At 38.4% G+C, this 20,413-nt stretch overlaps 1 protein-coding gene and 1 long non-coding RNA gene across 2 annotated transcripts in view; one reads left to right on the top strand and one right to left on the bottom strand.

Annotated features, from left to right (window-relative positions):
* The window catches only part of PMEPA1 (prostate transmembrane protein, androgen induced 1), an 84,410-nt gene extending 79,424 nt beyond the window's left edge, over positions 1-4,986 (top strand). The window contains exons 2-4 of the mRNA XM_077460583.1: positions 1,515-1,669; positions 2,092-2,145; positions 4,057-4,986. Coding sequence (XP_077316709.1) covers positions 1,515-1,669; positions 2,092-2,145; positions 4,057-4,599 — 752 coding nt within the window. The 3' untranslated portion in view covers positions 4,600-4,986. The remainder of the gene's footprint in view (positions 1-1,514; positions 1,670-2,091; positions 2,146-4,056) is intronic.
* Positions 1,384-19,150, bottom strand: LOC143936191 (uncharacterized). Its single transcript, XR_013263629.1, has 2 exons — positions 18,966-19,150; positions 1,384-2,177 (listed from the first exon to the last, which is right to left on the bottom strand). It is a non-coding gene; the product is annotated as an uncharacterized LOC143936191 (long non-coding RNA).
* Positions 19,151-20,413: the final 1,263 nt, after the last annotated feature.

Raw genomic sequence — 20,413 nt, 5'->3', positions numbered from 1 at the left:
TAAATGCCATGTCTTTACGGTTTGGCAACAAATTCTGTTTTTTCTTTATTGGTTAATGATTAGATGGGTTATCACCAACTCTCCCAGACGCCTGTGTTTATAGTGTTGGAGTTGGCAGACTTTCAGTGTCTGGATATTGTAACAAAGCACCTTGTTTTTTAAGGTCAGCATAACCCTCTAGCTTCGGGAATGCGTTCAAGTTGACCATGGACCAGAGATGGTGGTTGGATATGTAGGATATCTGAATTGATGCGTACCATTTACAAGCATGCTTATATTGTCTATACATCGTTTTTGTCTGTGGAAGTTTCAAGGGCTGTGAAACCCCAGCATTCCCCGAAATGAGTGCATTCCAACCTAGGCAGTTAAAAGTTCCTCCCCATGGTGTCAGTCTGGGCTGGCCAACTGTTTTTACGTGTGTTGTAAAGTACTTTGGCTGGTGGAAAGGGTGGAGACCTCAAAGTCTTTCAGGAGAGGAGAGTTAGTGGAAGGAGCAGAGTCTTCCAGCAGCGCATAGTATTTCGGCAGAGTTATAGAGGAAGGAGCAGAGTCCTCCAGCATTGCAGAGGGTTCCAATAGACCAGCCTTTCTCAACCCTTTCAACAGAGGAACCCTTGAAATAGTTATCCGGTCTCTGGGGAACCCCTGCTAAAAATTTGAGATTTACAACTCGTGATACAATTGTGTGATGGTCATTGGGAAGAATGGTCCTTAGACTTGTGGTCATTGGGAGGAATGGTCCTTAGACTTGTGGTCATTGGGAGGAATGGTCCTTAGACTTGTGGTCATTGGGAGGAATGGTCCTTAGACTTGTGGTCATTGGGAGGAATGGTCCTTAGACTTGTGGTCATTGGGAGGAATGGTCCTTAGACTTGTGGTCATTGGGAGGAATGGTCCTTAGACTTGTGGTCATTGGGAGGAATGGTCCTTCGACTTGTGGTCATTGGGAGGAATGGTCCTTAGACTTGTGGTCATTGGGAGGAATGGTCCTTAGACTTGTGGTCATTGGGAGGAATGGTCCTTAGACTTGTGGTCATTGGGAGGAATGGTCCTTAGACTTGTGGTCATTGGGAGGAATGGTCCTTAGACTTGTGGTCATTGGGAGGAATGGTCCTTAGACTTGTGGTCATTGGGAGGAATGGTCCTTAGACTTGTGGTCATTGGGAGGAATTACCTCCTTAGCTAAAAAGATCAATGGTGTAAGTGGGAACTTATCTGAGAGGCAGAAATTGCCCAATGCTGAAGAAACCCCTAGCAACCTCTGGAGGAACCCTAGGTTTACACGGAACCCTGGTTGAGAATCACTGCAATAGACAGTTGTGGAATTGGCTAAAAACGAAGCAAAAAAAGACTGTACAAATAAGCGGTGTCACACTCGCCATGCATACAATAGATCTATTTATTGCATCGTTACTTAATTCTGTATTCACTTTTATGATGCTTGGTGTCTATAAACTGAACAGTTGGGTAATCTTCTTCTTTATTTTTATTTTATTTTATTTTTTTGTTTGCAGCGGAGCTGGAGTTCGTTCAGATAATCATCATTGTGGTGGTCATGATGGTTATGGTCGTGGTAATAACGTGTCTCCTAAATCACTACAAGCTTTCAGCACGATCGTTCATTCACCGACACAGCCAAGGGAGGAGGCGAGAAGAGCACCTGTCTTCGGTAAGGAAGTTCTTTGCCACCTGTAGCACAAAGGCTTCAGCCAATTGATTCATCAGGACCCAATGTTGTGCTTTCATAGCAATTGTGTGGTAGATTGAATGAAACCCTAGTTGGTAGTCCAAGTTTTTTTTTTTTTTTTTTGGGGTGTTTAGGGTAATGTAATGCTGTTCCCAAACATCTGATTTACGTTGCGGCTACCATTGCTGGCCTTCTGACAGTCCATTTTGACTGGAGATTAAAAAAAAAACAAATCTAGCTTAGCATGTTTTTATGGATGAGGAGAACATTTTCCATTTTGCATGTCCATTAAATATCTCATCTCGCTGCAAAAAGTATCTGACCCGTCAGTCTGTTTCCAGAGTAGGGAACAATCAAAGGTTCATGAGATACTCATACGGGTTTTTTTTTATTATTTGTTGCAGGAAGGAAGCCTGTGGCCTTCGGACAGCACAGTTTCAGGAAACGGCGTAGCAGAGGTAAGATGGTCCACTTTGATCAGAGGCGGGGTCTGCTAAAAAAACGTAAAATGTTATTGACCTAATATTCATTAACCAATTCAGTCTTTTTTGTTTTTCTATCATACATAAGGGGGGGAGGGGCACAATTGGCATTTTCTGGGAAAGTTGTCAAATCAATGTATTTTAGGTATGTGTAAGATCTTATCTGTGTTGGTGTTTAGCATTGTTTGTATGTGTTTTGTAATGGTATTGAAGAGAGGACATCCTTACGGATACTGGTGGGCTCTGGTTGTTTGACAATCCTATTATCTCATGAAGTCTACCACACAACGAATGGAAGAAGAAATAGATTTCACATTGTTTAACCTAAAACCAGCCACGATGCTCTTGGTAGCTTGAGCAGTGTTTCTCAACTCCAGTCCTCAAGGCGCCCCAACAGGTCATGTTTTCAGGCTTGTGGAGTTGAGAAACATTGAGCTAGAGAGAGACCAATTGGCCTGGCCCGCCTAGGTTTTGGGTGGCTCCTAACTTTTGATGCTTGAACAAGGGTGGCTCCATCCAAGCAAATGCGGTTTTGTTAGGGGGAAGTATTCTCTGCAGTAGGTAATGCCAGGAAGTATTTCATTAACAAATATGCCTAATGTTAGGTCTCCTTTTTAAAGTGGTTTTAAACCCTTAGGCAAGGTTCACATATGTTTTTCAGGTCTGAATTTTTTGCCTGATTTAGACCCAAAAAGCGCACAGGACATGTGTGAACCGGCTCCATTTGAGAACCTGTCACCCTCACATATCATGCAAATTGGATGAGGTAAAAATCACATCCAGTTCGCACATATATTGCCAAAAGTATTGGGACACCTGCCTTTACATGAAGTTTAATGGCATCCCAGTCTTAGTCTGTAGGGTTCAATATTGAGTTGGCCCCGCCCTTTACAGCTATAACAGCTTCAACTCTTCTGGGAAGGCCGTCCACAAGGTTTGGGAGATGTGTCTATGGGAATGTTTGACCATTCTTCCAGAAGCGCATTTGTGAGGTCAGGCACTGATGTTGGGTGAGAAGGCCTGGCTCTTAGTCTTCACTCTAATTCATCCCAAAGGTGTTATATCGGGTTGAGGTCAGGACTCTATGCAGGCCAGTCAAGTTCCTCCACTCAGCTCGCTCATCCATGTCTTTATGGACCTTGCTTTGTGCACGGGTCCAAATCATTTGGCGGAGGGGGATTATGGTGTGGGGTTGTTTTTCAGGGGTTGGGCTTAGTTCCAGTGAACGGATATCCCAAGGTGTCGGCATACCAAGACATTTTGGACAATCTCATGCTCCAAACTTTGTGGGAACAGTTTTGTGATGGTTCCTTCCTGTTCCAACATGACTGTGTGCACCAGTGCACAAAGCAAGGTCAATAAAAACATGGATGAGCGAGTTGAGTGGAGAAACTTGACTGGCCTGCACAGAGCTCTGACTTCAACCCCAATAGTGCACCTCTGGTATGAATTGGAGAGGAGACTGCGAGCCAGGCCTTCATGTCCAACAGTGCATGACCTCACAAATGCGCTTCTGGAAGAATGGCTGAACCTTCCCATAGACACCCTCCTTAACTTTGTGGACGGCCTTCCCAGAAGAGTTGAAGCTGTTATAGCTGCAAAGGGTGGGCCAACTCAATAATATTAAACCCTACGGCCTAAAACGCCATTAAAGTCTGTGCGTGTAAAGACACGTGTCCCAATACTTTTGGTAATATAGTGTATTTCATGTCTGAGGTTTGTAACCACTTTAAGGGAGATAGCCAAGATGTGTTATGTCATTTTTAACCTTGTGTAGGGAGCTCCCCCCCCCCCCCAGTCTATGGCTTCTGTGTTGACTATTGTATTGTTTATGCAAGCCCTCCAAAATAATCTGGATTGTTTTTTTTTTTTCCTGTAACCCTACAGCACATATACACACCCAGACCCTCGGACAGACTCAGCATCCCACCCTTCCTCCAGAGAGATCGCTTCAGCCGTTTCCAGCCCACCTACCCGTACCTACAGCACGAGATCGACCTTCCGCCCACCATCTCCCTATCGGACGGCGAGGAGCCACCGCCTTACCAGGGGCCCTGCACGTTGCAGCTCCGCGACCCCGAGCAGCAGATGGAGCTGAACCGAGAATCTGTGCGGGCTCCCCCCAACCGAACAATCTTCGACAGTGACTTAATCGACAGCTCCGTCTACGGAGGCCCCTGCCCGCCCAGCAGCAACTCCGGAGTGAGCGCCACTTCCTACGGCAGCAACGGCAGGATGGAAGGCCCTCCCCCAACTTACAGCGAGGTCATAGGTCACTACCCTGGATCCTCTTTTTACCAGCACCAGCAGCAAAACATGGGCACGCCCTCCATATTGGAACACAACAGACTACACTTGCAAAGCAATGGTCACGACAGCACATCAATGAGGAGCAAAGATAAGGACAAGCAAAAAGGACAGCTGTTTTAGAGAATTGAGAGAAAAAAAAAAAGACCGAACGTAAAAAAAAAAGAGAAAAACAATTCAATAAACACTGCACTTCTAGCTGGTCCGTTTAATTTTTATTTTTTTTTTGTTTTTTTGTCAGCTCGGCCCTCAATACCACTTTGTTGTGCGTATGTCTGGCAACTTTTTGGGCACCAGAGAAAAAAAAAAAATACTTTGAAGGGGAAGTCGGGGTAAAAGGGGAAAGCTTTTTATTTTTTCCCTTTTTGTTCTCCTCTTGCTGTATAAATATTTACCTGTTATGTCTGGTTTGAATGCACAAGCGAAAAGCTTGAAAATGTTTGTTTAGCTATGTCTTGAAAAAAATCCTTCAACTCCGTTGCTCCTATTTTTATTTTATTTTTTTCTTTATTTTTTTTTTCTATTTTTTTTTTTAAAGCAGAGCAGCGAATGCTTATTTCCTATATACCCCTCCACCCTACTTATATCTATATATTATTATTTTTTTTCTTAATCGCTCACTTAACATTAAGGAAAACAAATCCTGAAATATTTGCACAAAAAAAACTATTTGTTTAAAAGTCTTGCAATATATATATATATATAAAAGAGAAAAAGTATGAGTGAGGGGGAAGTGTATTTTTGTATTCGAAAAGGGCCTATACATTTTTGGGATGTTTGCGTCAGAAAAAAAAAAGTTTTAAAGAGCAAACGGATTTTTTTTTTTTTTTTTGGGGGGGGGGGGGGTGGGGGGGTGGGAGAGGGTTTGTTTTGAGTGCCAACTCAAAGTGTGTTGTATAATGGCGAGAGAGAAAAACAGCAGTTTTAGGATTATTTATATAAATATTTAAATTTTGCACTATTTTTTGATATGACTATACCAGTGCTTGTGTTAGAAACAATTTATCAAGTCTACCACAAACAACCCAAAATAGAAAATGACAAATGATTTAAAAAAAAAAAAGGGATATGTGCAGCGCTGATCAGTTAGGTTATAAAATTAACTACTTTTATTTTTTTGTTTTATTTTTATTTTTTTTATAATAGTTTGGCTGTCATTGTCTTGGGTCGTAACGATGCATTTATTTTATTTTTTTAGAATTTTTTTTATTTTTTTCATCTGGTTTTCAAACTACAACTCGTTGACTTCTGTTAAGTTTTCAGGAAATGTTTGTTTTTTGCCCTGCCTTGATTAAATTTATTATATTTTTTTTTTTTCCACACTGTGCATTTAAATTAAACTGGTTACCTATAGACACTTAAGGAAGCCATTTTATTAAATACCACAAAAAAAAAACCTTGCCAAATTTTAGTGATGCTGTCACTTTATACATCTATCCCGGTCCACATGGTGGCTACCTCCACTGTCCATAGGTAACTGACATAGATATATATATATATTTTTTTTTAAAGGGAACAACTACTTTGCTAAGTTTAGTATGAAAGTTTTTTAATTTTGTGGCAGTCGGAGGAAAGAATGTGCAAAAAAATAAATAAAAAAATTGCATTTTAAAAATATCCCTTTTGCAGACGACCCATAATGTACTGTTCAAACATTCCCTATGAGACCAGAAACAGTATTTAGGCCAATTATGAATTTAATTGGAAATATAATAAATTGCTTTGAGATTATTATTCCTTTGTTTATTTTATTTTTTTATTACTTTTTTTCGTTTGTATGTTTCCCTGATGGGCGCTACGATTCGGCTGGAAGAATGTCATTGCCGTGTTAGGTTTTATAAAGGACTTTTGAAGGCAATTTTTTGCTTTTGTGCGATGAGCGCAACCAAAAATTGCCTACTGAACCTTTTTTTAATCTTGGCATTGCTGTCTAGTTATAGGTAACGTGTGGCGTTTTCTTCCTGAACTTTAATATGGGTGGTTGCTTGACCAGTTCACACTATTTTTTATTTTTATTTTTTTTATTTTTATTTTTTTTATTTTTATTTTTTTTATTTTTATTTTTTACTTTGTATGGAACGTTAATGGTTGTGGAACTCGGATGGCCAGAATATTTTGGTAGGCGGAGTACATGGTTAGACTTGGAGTAAACTGAGAACCAACAGTTCTGTGTCCCTCAAGACCTTGATTGAAAAGATGTTGGCCCAGTTTGACCACACAGTATATAAAACTGGTTTTAACTGAAAAATACTTGAAACTGTCTCCCAAATCACATGCCTTCTTGGCTGTAAAAGCAGAAAACGCTTCGTCTTTTTCTAATCTCCGTGATCATTAGTTGGGTTTTCTTTACGATTTTCTTGGAAGGATGAATTGTTGGTTCCACTGAGGCGACTATCAATTCATAACTAGGGGATCTAAACCTCTGCATTCACACATTTTCCTTGGACACCTTTTTTTAAATACGAAGTAGACACATAGCTCTATTGTTCGAATTAAGAACATGCCCTTTGGTGGTAAATAAAAAAAATTTGTCACACTGCCATTTTTAATTTTTTTTTGTTTTACAACCAAAACACCATTTTGACTTTATACGTAGGCTTGAAAAAACGCACACGTGCCTCCAGGATGGGAGTCGTGAAAGTAATGCTTAAATGTAATGATTGCTTATGGATGCATTCAGAAGATCACGTCAACTGATGGTGAACCTTGTTCATGGTTTTGTTGTCAACTCAAAATCTAAGTCGGTGGTTTAAAAGATTAATGCAGGCCATACACGGTCGAATTTTGAACAAATTTTCTTTTCAAAATCAGAAAATTCGTTTTTTTTTTGTGATCCGATGATGCCACCATTGATTTTCGAAATTCGGCCGACCAAGCCTTCAATTTCACTTCATGTTGCTACAGAAAATAATTTTCTTGGCTGGGCATCTTCTTTTCTCTCCGTACATTTTCTTTTATCTCCGTACATTTTCTTTTCTTATTACATTTCTCGCACGATTCTCCCATCATTGATTAGAAAATCGTTAGTTTTTCTAAAAATTTCCAACATGTCCGATTCCTCAAATTTTATTTCCGCACGAAAATCGGCTGTTGCTGCAGCCCCACTAATGGTGCGAAATTCATACGAAAATTCTTAGATACGATTTTCGAAAGAAAATTCTATAGAAATTTGAACCGTGTATGGCCGGCATAAGAATAAAAAAAGAAAAATGTCTAATGTGTTCATTCAGCCCCAGTGTTTGGGCAGCTCGTTCACGTTGCTTGGACCTCCCTTGGTCCAAGGCAGCAGTAGAAAAGCAACAGGCACCTTCACTTCAAGTCAGCTGATGGTGAACCTTGTTCATGGTTCCGTTGGCAACTCCAAAATCGAAGTGGTTTAAAAGATTTAAGAATAAAAAAATACAATTTTTAATAATCAATTAAACTTACATTTAATAATGTGTTCATAGAGAATCCAGCCCCGGTGTTTGGGCAGCTCATTCACATTGCTTGTACCTCCCTTGGTCCAAGGCAGCAGTAGAAAAGCAACAGGCACCTTCACTTCAAGTCAGCTGATGGTGAACCTCGTTCATGGTTCCGTTGGCAACTCCAAAATCGAAGTGGTTTAAAAGATTTAAGAATAAAAAAAATACAATTTTTAATCAATTAAACTTACATTTCTAATGTGTTCATAGAGAATCCAGCCCCAGTGTTTGGGCAGCTCGCTCGTTCACGTTGCTTGGACCTCCCTTGGTCCAAGGCAGCAGTAGAAGGCAACAGGCACCTTCACTTCAAGCCAGCTAATAGGGAACCTTGTCCATAGTTCTGTTGGCAACTCCAAAATCCAAATCCGTGGTTTAAAAGATTCAGAATAAAATTTTTTTTTAAATGTAGTAATTGTAAAGATCTGTGTCCATGTGTCTGGGCATCTCTTAATTCAAAAAACAATTTAATCAAATAAATTCAAATTTTTTTTTATTTATTTTTTTCTTCATGTTCTAATGTTCGGAGAGAATCCAGTCCCAGTGTTTGGGCAGCTCATTCACTTTGAATGGACCTCCCTTTGCCCATCAAGGCAGTAGTAGAAGGCAACCGGAACCTTCACCTCAAGTCGATAAATAGTGAACCTTGTTCATGGTTCTGTTGGCAACTCGAAATCTAAGTCGGTGGTTTAAAAGATTAGGAATACAAAAATTTAAATGTAATTGAATATTAAATATTGCATTGCTAATGTCTTCATGGAAGAGAATCCAGTCCCAGTGTTTGAGCAGCTCGCTAACTTCGAATGGACCTCCCTTGGCCCATCAAGGCAGCAGTAGAAAGAAAGCGACACCTTGACTTCAAGTCAGCTGATGGTGCACCTCGTTCATGGTTCTTTTTTGGCAACTCAGAATCCAACTCAGAATAAAAAATAAAATAAAAATTTGATTTAAAAATCAATTACATTTCTTATGTTTTTAGAAGAGAATCCAGTCCCAATGTTTGAGCAGCTTGCTAACTGCAAATGGACCGCCTTTGGTCCACCAAGGCAGCAGTAGAAAGCAAGCTGCTACTTCACTTCAAGGCGACGAACCTTGTTGATGGTTCTGTTGGCAACTCAGAATATAAGTCACTGGTTTAAAATGGTTAAGCATAAAAAAAAATAAGCCTATTAAATTTCAAATATGTTCTTTGAGAATCCAGTCCTAGTGTTTAAGCAGCTCGCTAACTTCGAATGGACCTCCCCTTTGTCCATCAAGGCAGCAGTAGAAGGCAGCCGACCCCTTCACTTCAAATCAGATTATAGCGAGCCTCATTTGTGGTTCTGTGGCGACTCAGAAGCTAAGTGAGTGGTTTAAAAGAATAAAAAAAAATACAATTTAATCAATTACATTTAAATTTCCCATATGTTCATAGAGAATCCTGTACCAGTGTTTTGGAGCAGCTCACTAACATTGAATGGGCCTCCCTTCGCCCATCAAGGCAGTAGTAGAAGGCAACAGGCACCTTCACTTCTACTCGATGAATAGGGAAAATTGCTCATGGTTCTGTTGGCAACTGAGAATCTAAGTCGGTGGTTTAAAAGATTAGGAATACAAAATGTAATTATTGCATTGCTAATGTGTTCATAGAGAATCCAGTCCCAGTGTTTGGGCAGCTCACTAACTTCGAATGGACCTCTCTTGGCCCATCAAGGCAGCAATAGAAAGTAAGCGACACCTTCCCTTCAAGGCAACTGATGGTGAACCTCGTTCATGGTTCTGTTGGCAACTCAAAATCAGTGGTTTAAAAGGTTAAGAATAAGAAAATTGACAATTTTTTTTAAATTTCGAAGGTGTTCATGGAACATAGTTCTGTTGGCAACTCGGAATCTAAGTCGGTGGTATAATAAGAATTAAATGTAATTGAATAATTTAATAAGAGAATCCCGTAGCAGTGTTTGGGCAGCTCGCTATCTTAAAATGGACCTCCCTTGGTCCAAGGTAGCAGTAGAAAGCAACGGGCACCTTCACATCAAGTCAGCTGATAGTTGAACCTCATTCATGGTTCTGTTGGCAACGCAAAGTCAAGTCAGTGGTCTACAAGATAAAGAATGAAAAAAAAATTAAATTTTTATAAAATGTAACTTTCGAACCTGTTCATAGAAGAGAAACCAGTCCCAATGTTTTGGGCAGCTTGCTAACTGCGAATGGACCATCTCTTGGTCCATCAAAGCAGCAGTAGACGGCAATTGGGCACCTTCGCTGTATTACCACAACCATTAACACGCCTATATAAAGCTCTATGGCTCCATGTCCACTTTTTAGACCTATCATTTTGGTACTGCTCGATAGTTTCAGGCCACCCACCAAGCATCCAGGTTTAGGGCTAGTGTGAAGGGGACCCTTAAAGACTCATCCAAACGGTTGCTTTGTGGTAATGTTCTGTAAATCTCTTATTTTAAACACTCAACACACCACAACGTGTTCTCCATATATTGTGGGTTTTTTGCCTTTTTAAAAAGGATCATGTCCAATGTGTTGGCAAGCCCTTTAATAAAGAATGGGCTGCCTTGTAGCAACCATATGTGTCAACGCACATCGATGACCTAAAGAAATATTGATGGGCAGATTAGCGTGGGGGGAAAAAAAATATGATGGCAGGCCTTGAACTATACAAACAGGATATGTTTGGAATCGAGGCATGCGCTGTTTGCCCCTATTTTTAATTGCGAACTCAAACACAAGCTTGAAGAACATGGTGGAGTTTGACATACCATGCCAGCATACGAGATGGTATCCGGTTCTCACAAGACTAAGCAAGTTTCAGATTGTGATTTTTGCTTTTCTTGCTGATAGAACGTCTCAAACTCTTATGAACCCCTTTATTTTTATTTTTTTTACCTAACTAAAATAGTGTAAATTATTTTGGTCTCTACCAATGCCCAAACCTACTATAGTTGAGTGATTTGAGCTGGTCCAGAAACAAAACCAACCCTATATATATAATATATATATATATATATATATATATATATATATATATATATATATATATATATATATATATATATATATATATATATATATTTTATATATATAATATTTTATATATATATATGTAGTTTTTTTTTTTTTTTTTTATCTTGGGTTGGGGCATATAACATTATCTTAGAACTTTACACTCCTTGATTGGATTGGTATGGTCCATATTTTTACATATTTGGGGTAATCTAATTGTGGGGGTTTATTTATTTTTTTTTTTGTTTATTGTTATTTATTTTTTTTACAAGGATTGAAATTGTCCCCAAAACTTTGCATAATTTTGTATGACGTATCATTCACCTAAAGCAATTAGGACTCCCACAAAGTTTATTTCACATTTCAAGCCCTTGGACTTCTTGCTCAAAAGGCCCAGCAAAACTTTATTTTTATTTTTTTCTGCACAACAAATATAATTAAAGACTGTATAATTTTCCAATGGGCTGGGGAGTTTAAATATATGTAAGATTCTTGGGATTTTATGCATATTCTATTGGCGTTTTTAGAATATGCATAAAATCCCAAGAATATGTTTTTATTGACCATTTTTCTTTTAAATTTCTATAAATGAAAATTTCAATAAAAATGATATGCTGATTTAAAAAATTCAAAAGAATATTTTGCCCGGTACATCCCATTAGGACATGGGCTGTCCTGTTATTATGGGTCAGAACCTATGGGACAATATGCTTACAATTTTTTTTTTTTTTTTTTTTTTTTCTATGCTAAAGGATTGTAGGTTTGGCTCCTACCTGGCTCGCCAAAAAATAAAAAAATTGCTAAAGGTCAAGTTTAAAAAAAAAAAACTTGATCAAATAACCAAGACTTGTGCATGAGTAGATAAAATATTTACTCACTTTCTGATCGCTGTTTTAATATCCTTTTGGTCCCAAGCTAAAAATTACATCTTGCCTATATCTTGCAAAGTCTCTTAAAAAAAAAAAAAAATGCATAACGGCCATTAAAGCTTTTTAAACCAGACTGCTGGTGTCACCAGGCCAACCGCAGCATCAATTAATTCCTCCAACTGCTAATTATAGTGATTAACCAACCTCTCCGACTGAAATGTGTGAAGGGATTCATCCGAAATCCATATCTTAGAAATTGACAAGATATCTCTTTACCCTGCACTAAATGCCACTTTAGTGAGTTTAATTAAATGAAGAAAAATCTTAAGTTGCACATTCCTCAATAAAAAAAAAAATGCACTAAAAATATGTAATTTGACTTTTTTTTTCAACTGGATGGGAAAACCATCTTTAAACCATTCCATCTCCAGAATTCCTTTTTTTGGTAGGCAGTGGCACATTTATTTTTATTTATTTTTTTGTTTTATTTATAAGGGGGAATATTTAGGAACAATTTGTGTGGAGATATATATAAATAAATTTTACACACTCAAAGGGAAAAAAAATTGACGATTGGTCACAAATATTTTGTATCTTTTTTGTTTTTACAGGTAAATGTTGGGTTTCATTTTCTACTCTGGAAAAGATGGTGTCTGCGACCTGATTTGTCACCATAGATGGCACAGGTGTTTTGTGTTTTTTTGTGATTTTTTATTTTTACAAAAAAAATATTTTTGTTGTGCTTTTAATGATGGGCCACCCTTAAACTTCCTTTTTTTTTTTTTATATATATATTAAACAAAAGTTTACAGTGAAGGGTTAGTACTCTCCATTTTTGTGATTTAAGGTAAGAGCAAAGGTTTTTGGGGGAAAGAGTTCTTCCTGTACCACACCCTCTATTTGCACAAATGTGTCTCGTTACGAGACCAGCACGACCTCTTCTAGTTGACTGAAAAAAAAAAAAAAAATGCTAACATAAGGCAATAAGCATTGTTTTTTTATGAAATGTTTTTGTAATGCATCCAACAACTCTTGAGACCCAGGATATTTTTTTAATGAGATCCTGCTCTGTTAAAATGAACACAGCTGTATTTAAATGTATACTTGTGACACACCATTTTTTTGTTTTTTATTTATTTTTTGCAACTTTTTGTAATAGGTTCGATTCCCAAGGGGGGAAAAAAAATAAAAAAATAGCAAAAGACCATAAAATCACACAAGCATGTTGGTAATTTTTATTTTTTTTTTTTTTTGCGTCAAGTTGGTTTTAGTGCCTTAAAATATCCTTCTGTGATATTAGGGGTTGGATAGGGTTAGGATGATACCCTCTTCAGAAGAGGAGGTTTTTTTTTTTGTTTTGTTTTTTAAATATTGTAACCCTGAGGAGCAGGGATATTATCTGTCAAGATGTCCCCCCTTTTCTTCACGGTAAACACTAGAACTATAAAGATGTGCCTCGCTGTGTATGGTGCTCCTTATGCTAAGCATTGGACTGTTGGCAAGGTTCTCTACGTAAAGCCTTGTTTTTAATGCACATATCCTTCTGCTAGATAGGCTGAAAATACTGTGGTAGATTTTTTTTTTTTTTTTTTTTTTTGTATGAAAGCAGACCACCAAAACTGGAAATGTCGGACTGCCCTTTGTTGAGCCAAAAAAAAAAATATATATAAAAAAAAAAAAATTTAAAAACAAAAAAAAAAAAAATCTGTGTACTAATATTTCCTGTGCTTTAGTATATTTTCTGCTTAGGAAAAAAACTGTGTAAATGCAATGTGGAAAATAACTTTGGGCTATTGAACTGAAATTGTTAATATAATATTTTATTATTTTTTTTTTTATAACTGCAGCTTTTGGTACAGATGCCTTGATTCCCAAAACTGACTTATGGTGACAGTTGGACAAAGGACCTGAATATGATTATTATATAACAATTATTATAGTCATCAGTATTATAATTAATATAATTGTTTTGTAAAGGGTTTGAATTTCTTCCAAATTTTAAGGTTAAAATATTTTACTCCTAGATATATATATATATATATATATATATATATATATATATATATATATATATATAAAATCTATCTATTTTTTGCTAAAGGTAAAGTTTAAAAAAACTTTACATTTTTTTTTTTTTTTTTTTTTTTGGGATCCTGGTATATACATATTGTGTAGAACAAGATGGCTCCTAAGTACACATGGAATCGTCTATGGTCTCCTTTTACCAGATTCAGTCCTCCCATGTTCAGCAGCCTAAAGGTTCCTGTTTTTTTATGTCTGCATAGAATTCTTTTTTTAAAGGGCTGAATTTATGAAATTGAGGAAATAAAATAAGTTTTGGGATAAACTACTAGATAAGTAACCAAAAAAATAAATTCCTAATGAACTTTAGGACTGTTGGGCATGTTAATTTTATTATCCTATTCCATTGTAAGGGTGATGAAAAATCTATTGCATTTTTATTTTAGAAGCAATTTTTTTTTTTTTTTTTTTTTTAAATACTATGAATTACCTGTTGTATGTGGGTTACCATAATTCATATTTTGTTACACATTTCCTTTTTTTATAAGCATATGGCAAAGTATACCTTAAATGCCAAAGCTTATTTATTTTTATTTTTTTTTTCCTTACTGCACTGTAAGTACCACATGGTTGTCCCACAATAATTTGTTAAAATAAACTTTAATCTGATTAAAATAAAAAAAATGTAATCAGATCGCTTAAAGTTTTATATTAAGAAAACATTATTGCAGGACAATCATGTGGCATTTGAAGAAAAAATAAAAATAAGGTATACTTGGCCATATGCTTATAAATAAATTAAAAAAATTATAAAAATCTTGCAAAAAGGTACCAACTCCCTTCCAAAAAAGACTAGTTCCTGTCTTCTCATTGCCTTGGAGTCCTTTAAAGGTTTTCTTACTTTTTTTTTTTGTTTTTTTGTTTTTTTATATATTCATGGATATAATTTTAAAGAACACATTGACATCTTCTCAAAGCTTTCAAAACTTGTTTTCTGAACCCGAAAAAAACGTATCTTCTACATGGATAATAACGTTAACTATTTTCCCATGCCCCGTAGGAGGAAAAATAAAAATTTCACGCAAAGGAAGTTAAAACGATTTTTTTTTTTAATTTTTTTTAGTGACAAACTTCTAAGGTCCGCGAATTTAACCTAGTCCAAATCGAGCGTAATTTTTTTTTTTTTTCGTTTTTAGGATGAAATTGTTTAATATTAGATAAAATTTTAATGCCTATACAGTTTTGATGGCTCTCGTTTTAACAGCTGACACCAACGGTAACAATTAAAACAATTAAAAAAAAAAAAAAAAACATTTCATGACCCTATTTTTATTTTTTTCCTCTCAAAGTATTGGTGTGAAAAAAAAGTCAGAAATGGATTGCATTTTAAAATGAACTTTGCTTAAAAAGAAAAACAAAAAAAAAACAAAACAAATTGCACTAGACTGACGAGTGATGAAAGAACTTTTTTTTTTTTTATTTTTTTTTTTAGGAATGGCTACATATTTTGTGCATTGCACAAAGCTACAGGCTCAAATATGAAGCATTTTGTGTGGGAAAACTTGGCAAACTTTTTTTTTTGGTTGTTGTTACATATTTTAATATATAAATGTTGCAATGTCCCATAACCTACACTACAAATATTGCTATAAAACTATTGCATTTTATGAGGAGCTGAATGATGTGCTTGTTATATAATATATATATATTTTTTTTTTCCTGATACTTCCGTGAACTATGTGTATGGCGTTTGTATTTTGAGCAGTTTTTTTATTTTATCACAGGTTCTGTTTTCAGTCTACTTATGTAAAAGACAGCACATTCAATGCAGTAACTGATTATTATTATTCTGAATACTATTATAATGTTGTTTTATGCCGCAGTTTATGGTATATTCAGATTTATTCTGCCAGTTTTCAAACTGTTCTTGCTTACTGTGTATTGGTAGAAATGTCATAAATCATGGCTGCAATACTTAACTCGACAATAAAATTTACTTATATGTTGCCACAAAGTCTATTTTTTTTTTTTTTTTTAAATCCTTTCCTACGTTACATTGTTTTTTTTTTTCTTTCAGTTTCTCTTTAAAATGTTTGCAGCATTCTTTATTTTGGATTTTACCGATCATCAGAATGACACTATTCTGTATTTGGGCTATGACATCACTGAGAATGCAGCCTATCCATTCACTAGAGAGTGGTGACATCACTGACAATGCAGCCTATCCATTCACTAGAGAGCGGTGACATCGCTGAGAATGCAGCCTATCCATTCACTAGAGAGCGGTGACATCACTGAGAAGGCACCCTATCCAATCACTAGAGAGAGGGGACATCACTGAGAATGCAGCCTATCCAATCACTAGAGAGCGGTGACATCACTGACAATGCAGCCTATCCATTCACTAGAGAGCGGTGACATCACTAACAATGCAGCCTATCCAATCACTAGAGAGCGGTGACATCACTGACAATGCAGCCTATCCAATCACTAGAGAGCGGTGACATCACTGACAATGCAGCCTATCCATTCACTAGAGAGCGGTGACATCACTAACAATGCAGCCTATCGAATCACTAGAGAGTGGTGACATCACTAACAATGCAGCCTATCCAATCACTAGAGAGCGGTGACATCACTAACAATGCAGCCTATCCAATCACTAGAGAGCGGTGACATCACTGGGAATGCAGCCTATCCATTCACTAGAGAGCAGTGACATCACTGAGAAAGCAGCCTATCCATTCACTAGAGAGCGGTGACATCACTGAGAAGGCAGCCTATCCAATCACTAGAGAGCGGTGACATCACTGAGAAGGCAGCCTATCCAATCACTAGAGAGAGGGGACATCACTGAGAATGCAGCCTATCCATTCACTAGAGAGCGGTGACATCACTGAGAAGGCAGCCTATCCATTCACTAGATAGCGGTGACATCACTGACAATGCAGCCTATCCATTCACTAGATAGCGGTGACATCACTGACAATGCAGCCTATCCATTCACTAGATAGCGGTGACATCACTGACAATGCAGCCTATCCATTCACTAGATAGCGGTGACATCACTGACAATGCAGCCTATCCATTCACTAGATAGCGGTGACATCACTGACAATGCAGCCTATCCATTCACTAGAGAGCGGTGACATCACTGACAATGCAGCCTATCCATTCACTAGAGAGTGGTGACATCACTGACAATGCAGCCTATCCATTCACTAGAGAGCGGTGACATCACTGAGAATGCAGCCTATCCATTCACTAGAGAGCGGTGACATCACTGAGAAGGCAGCCTATCCATTCACTAGATAGCGGTGACATCACTGACAATGCAGCCTATCCATTCACTAGATAGCGGTGACATCACTGACAATGCAGCCTATCCATTCACTAGATAGCGGTGACATCACTGACAATGCAGCCTATCCATTCACTAGAGAGCGGTGACATCACTGACAATGCAGCCTATCCATTCACTAGAGAGGGGTGACATCACTGACAATGCAGCCTATCCATTCACTAGAGAGCGGTGACATCACTGAGAAGGCAGCCTATCCATTCACTAGATAGCGGTGATATCACTGACAATGCAGCCTATCCATTCACTAGAGAGCGGTGACATCACTGACAATGCAGCCTATCCAATCACTAGAGAGTGGTGACATCACTGAGAATGTATTAATAACCAATCAAAACCCATCCGAGATCAAAATAAGCCCATAACAAAAAAAAAAAAAAAAAGCATTTAATTTGCCCTTGATAAAAGTATAGAAAAGCAAATGCTTTCTAAAGATGTACATAAATCGTTCGGCTTTGTGACCTGCCTCATGTGATCAATCATTACATGAAGTCATCCAGTAAATCCTGTTACTTTAACGACTCGATTGTTTGACATTGTCTGTTTATGGGATTAAAGGGAGTAAAAACAAGGCTATGATAAATACCCCCATAGTCCCCGGGGTCAGTCTGTACAAATCTGCTGAGCAAAAAGGCCTGTCCTTCACGGTAATGTGGCAGGCATGTGTCACTCGCCACGCTGCGCCGATCACTCCGTCAAAACACTTCCATGCTCCGGCCGGCCATTCAAAAGGCCCCCGCACCCATCAGGTGGAATGGCAGGTTTTTCAACTCTTTATGCTGAAAAAAAAAAATTGTAAAACGTCCCACATCTCTGTAATGTCCCGTAATGAAAGAATAAAAATAAAATAAAAAATCAATAACTAGTTTCAAAGGGTGGAGTGATGTATCGAATGTTTTATATTTTTATTTTTATTTTTTTTCAAATATTTTATTGAATATAATGCAATAAAAAGAGTCATACAATAGATTTATATTTTAATTTTTTATCCTTTTGTTCAACACAGATTAAATCTAAACTTTTTCTAATCGTAAAGTTTGCTGTGTAAGTGTGTTTTTTTTTTTTTTTTTTGTTTTTTGTTTTTCCTCAATTTTATTTTAACCACTTCAGCTCTGGAAAATTAACCCCTTCATGACAAGGCCATTTTTAACAAATGCACGGTTGCATGACGCTGTACGCAAATAAAATTGTCCTTCCCCCCACATATAGAGCTTTCTTTTGTTAGTATTTGATCACCTTTGCTTTCTGCTAATCATTTTATTTAATTTATAAATAATTCGATCATAGTTATATTTTTATTTTTATATTGTACTTGTATAGCGCTGTCAATTTACCCAGCGCTTTACATATACGTATAAAATCTAATTTCTTCATCTTAGGCCAACATCTATTCTGCTACATGTTTGTGGTTATAAAAAAAAAAAAATCCCAATAAACGTCTATTGATTGTTTTTTTTGCGCAAAAGTTTCCACGTCTACAAACTACGGCCATAGTGCTCCCGCCCAATCCCACTAGCCTTCCATAGTGCTCCCCCCCCCCCCCTCCCCAGCTAGGAGAAGAGATGGGAATGTGGGGTAAGAAAGGGGAGGGGGGTGAGAGGGAGGGGGCGGACCATGCCATTGCTTCTCTGTGGTCTTCATCGTGTTCCTTCTAGCTGCCCCCACCCCCCAGAAAATGCTGCCTAAGACAAACACCTTGTTTGCCTTGCGGTAGATATGCTCCCTGGCCGGCGGAGCATATTCCCCCTCCCCGGACCCAGAAGTTGAAGAATCGCGTACCTGTACATGATTCTGCGCACATGAGTTGCCGCCCCACAAGCAAATAGTGATTGGGGAAGGTTCCTGACGAGGAGGAAAAGCGTAGGATCACATCTCTCTTGATACCTTCCTGTTTGGGCACGAGACGGCCATTCTGCCCCCTCACAACAGATGCTGTTGGCCATGCTGCACCCTACCTACATGGGAGTTCCTCCTACTTCTTCCTTCCTAGGAAGTATCAATTACTGGAACGTTCTGCCTTCCCTTGAAGGGTCAGCAGGTTGGATACAATACATTTCCCCAAGAGGAGGGAAAGTGTAGCGTTGCATCTCTCTTGATACCTTCATTCTTGGCCATGAGATGGCCATTCTGCCTCTTCATAACAGATTCTGTCGGCCATGCTGCACCCTGCCTACATGGGAATTCCCCCTACTACTTCCTTGCTAGGAAGTATCTATTACTGGAAGGTTCTGCCTTCCCTTGAAGGGTCAGCAGGTTGGATACAATACATTTCCCCAAGAGGAGGGAAAGTGTAGGGTCACATCTCTCGATACCTTCATGTTTGGGCATGAGATGGCCATTCTGCCTCTTCACAACAGATGCTGTTGGCCATGCGGCACCCTACCTACATGGGCATTCCCTCTACTTCTTCCTTGCTAGGAAGTATTGATTACTGGAACGTTCTGCCTATCCTTGAAGGGTCAGCAGGTTGGATACAATACATTTCCCCAAGAGGAGGGAAAGTTTAGGGTTACATCTCTCTTGATACCTTCATGTTTGGGCATGAGACGGCCATGCTGCCCCCTACCTACATGGGAGTTTCCCCTACTTCTTCCTTGCTAGGAAGTATTGATTACTGGAAGGTTCTGCCTTCCCTTGAATGGGTCAGCAGTAGGGATGAGCTTCGTGTTCGAGTCGAACGTACGTTCGACTCGAACATTGGCTGTTCGGGCGTTCGGCGAATTCCGAACGTTTGGGCCGTTCGCGTCAAAATTCGAGTGACGCGCGCGCGGACCACAATGCACTGCGGTGGCGCAGTGCATTGCTGCCCCATGATTGGCCAAGCATGCACTGTGACCCCGCATGCTTGGCCAATCGCAGCGCCGGCAGCGAGGAGAGCCATGATTGGCCACAGGCATCCTGCCTGTGGCCAATCATAGCTCAGGCTGTGTAGTGCACGCCCCACACTATATAAGGCCGCCTTTGAGGCGGCTTCGTGTAGTGTGTTACTTAGCATCTGAAGCAGTGGGTGTTCTGTGTACCTTCAACACAGTACACACCAATCGTTTTTGGCTGATTTCCTATCTTGCTGCTGTGTAGTGGTTGTTGTCTGTGCCCTGACTGCAGTATACACCACTATATTCACCTCACCTATATAGCTAGTGATCTAGCTTTAACCACTTAACAACTGCCCATTGCCGATTAACGGCTTCAGGGGGGTTGTTTAACTCTGAGAGGCCGTTAATTAA

The sequence above is a fragment of the Lithobates pipiens genome, unplaced genomic scaffold (assembly GCF_037356315.1).
Source record: "Lithobates pipiens isolate NorthernLeopardFrog02 unplaced genomic scaffold, aLitPip1_a1.2 Scaffold_28, whole genome shotgun sequence".
In the NCBI taxonomy this organism is placed as follows: domain Eukaryota; kingdom Metazoa; phylum Chordata; class Amphibia; order Anura; family Ranidae; genus Lithobates; species Lithobates pipiens.
The sequence above is the reverse complement of the archived record's forward strand: the minus strand, read 5'-3'. Positions and strand labels throughout refer to the sequence as shown.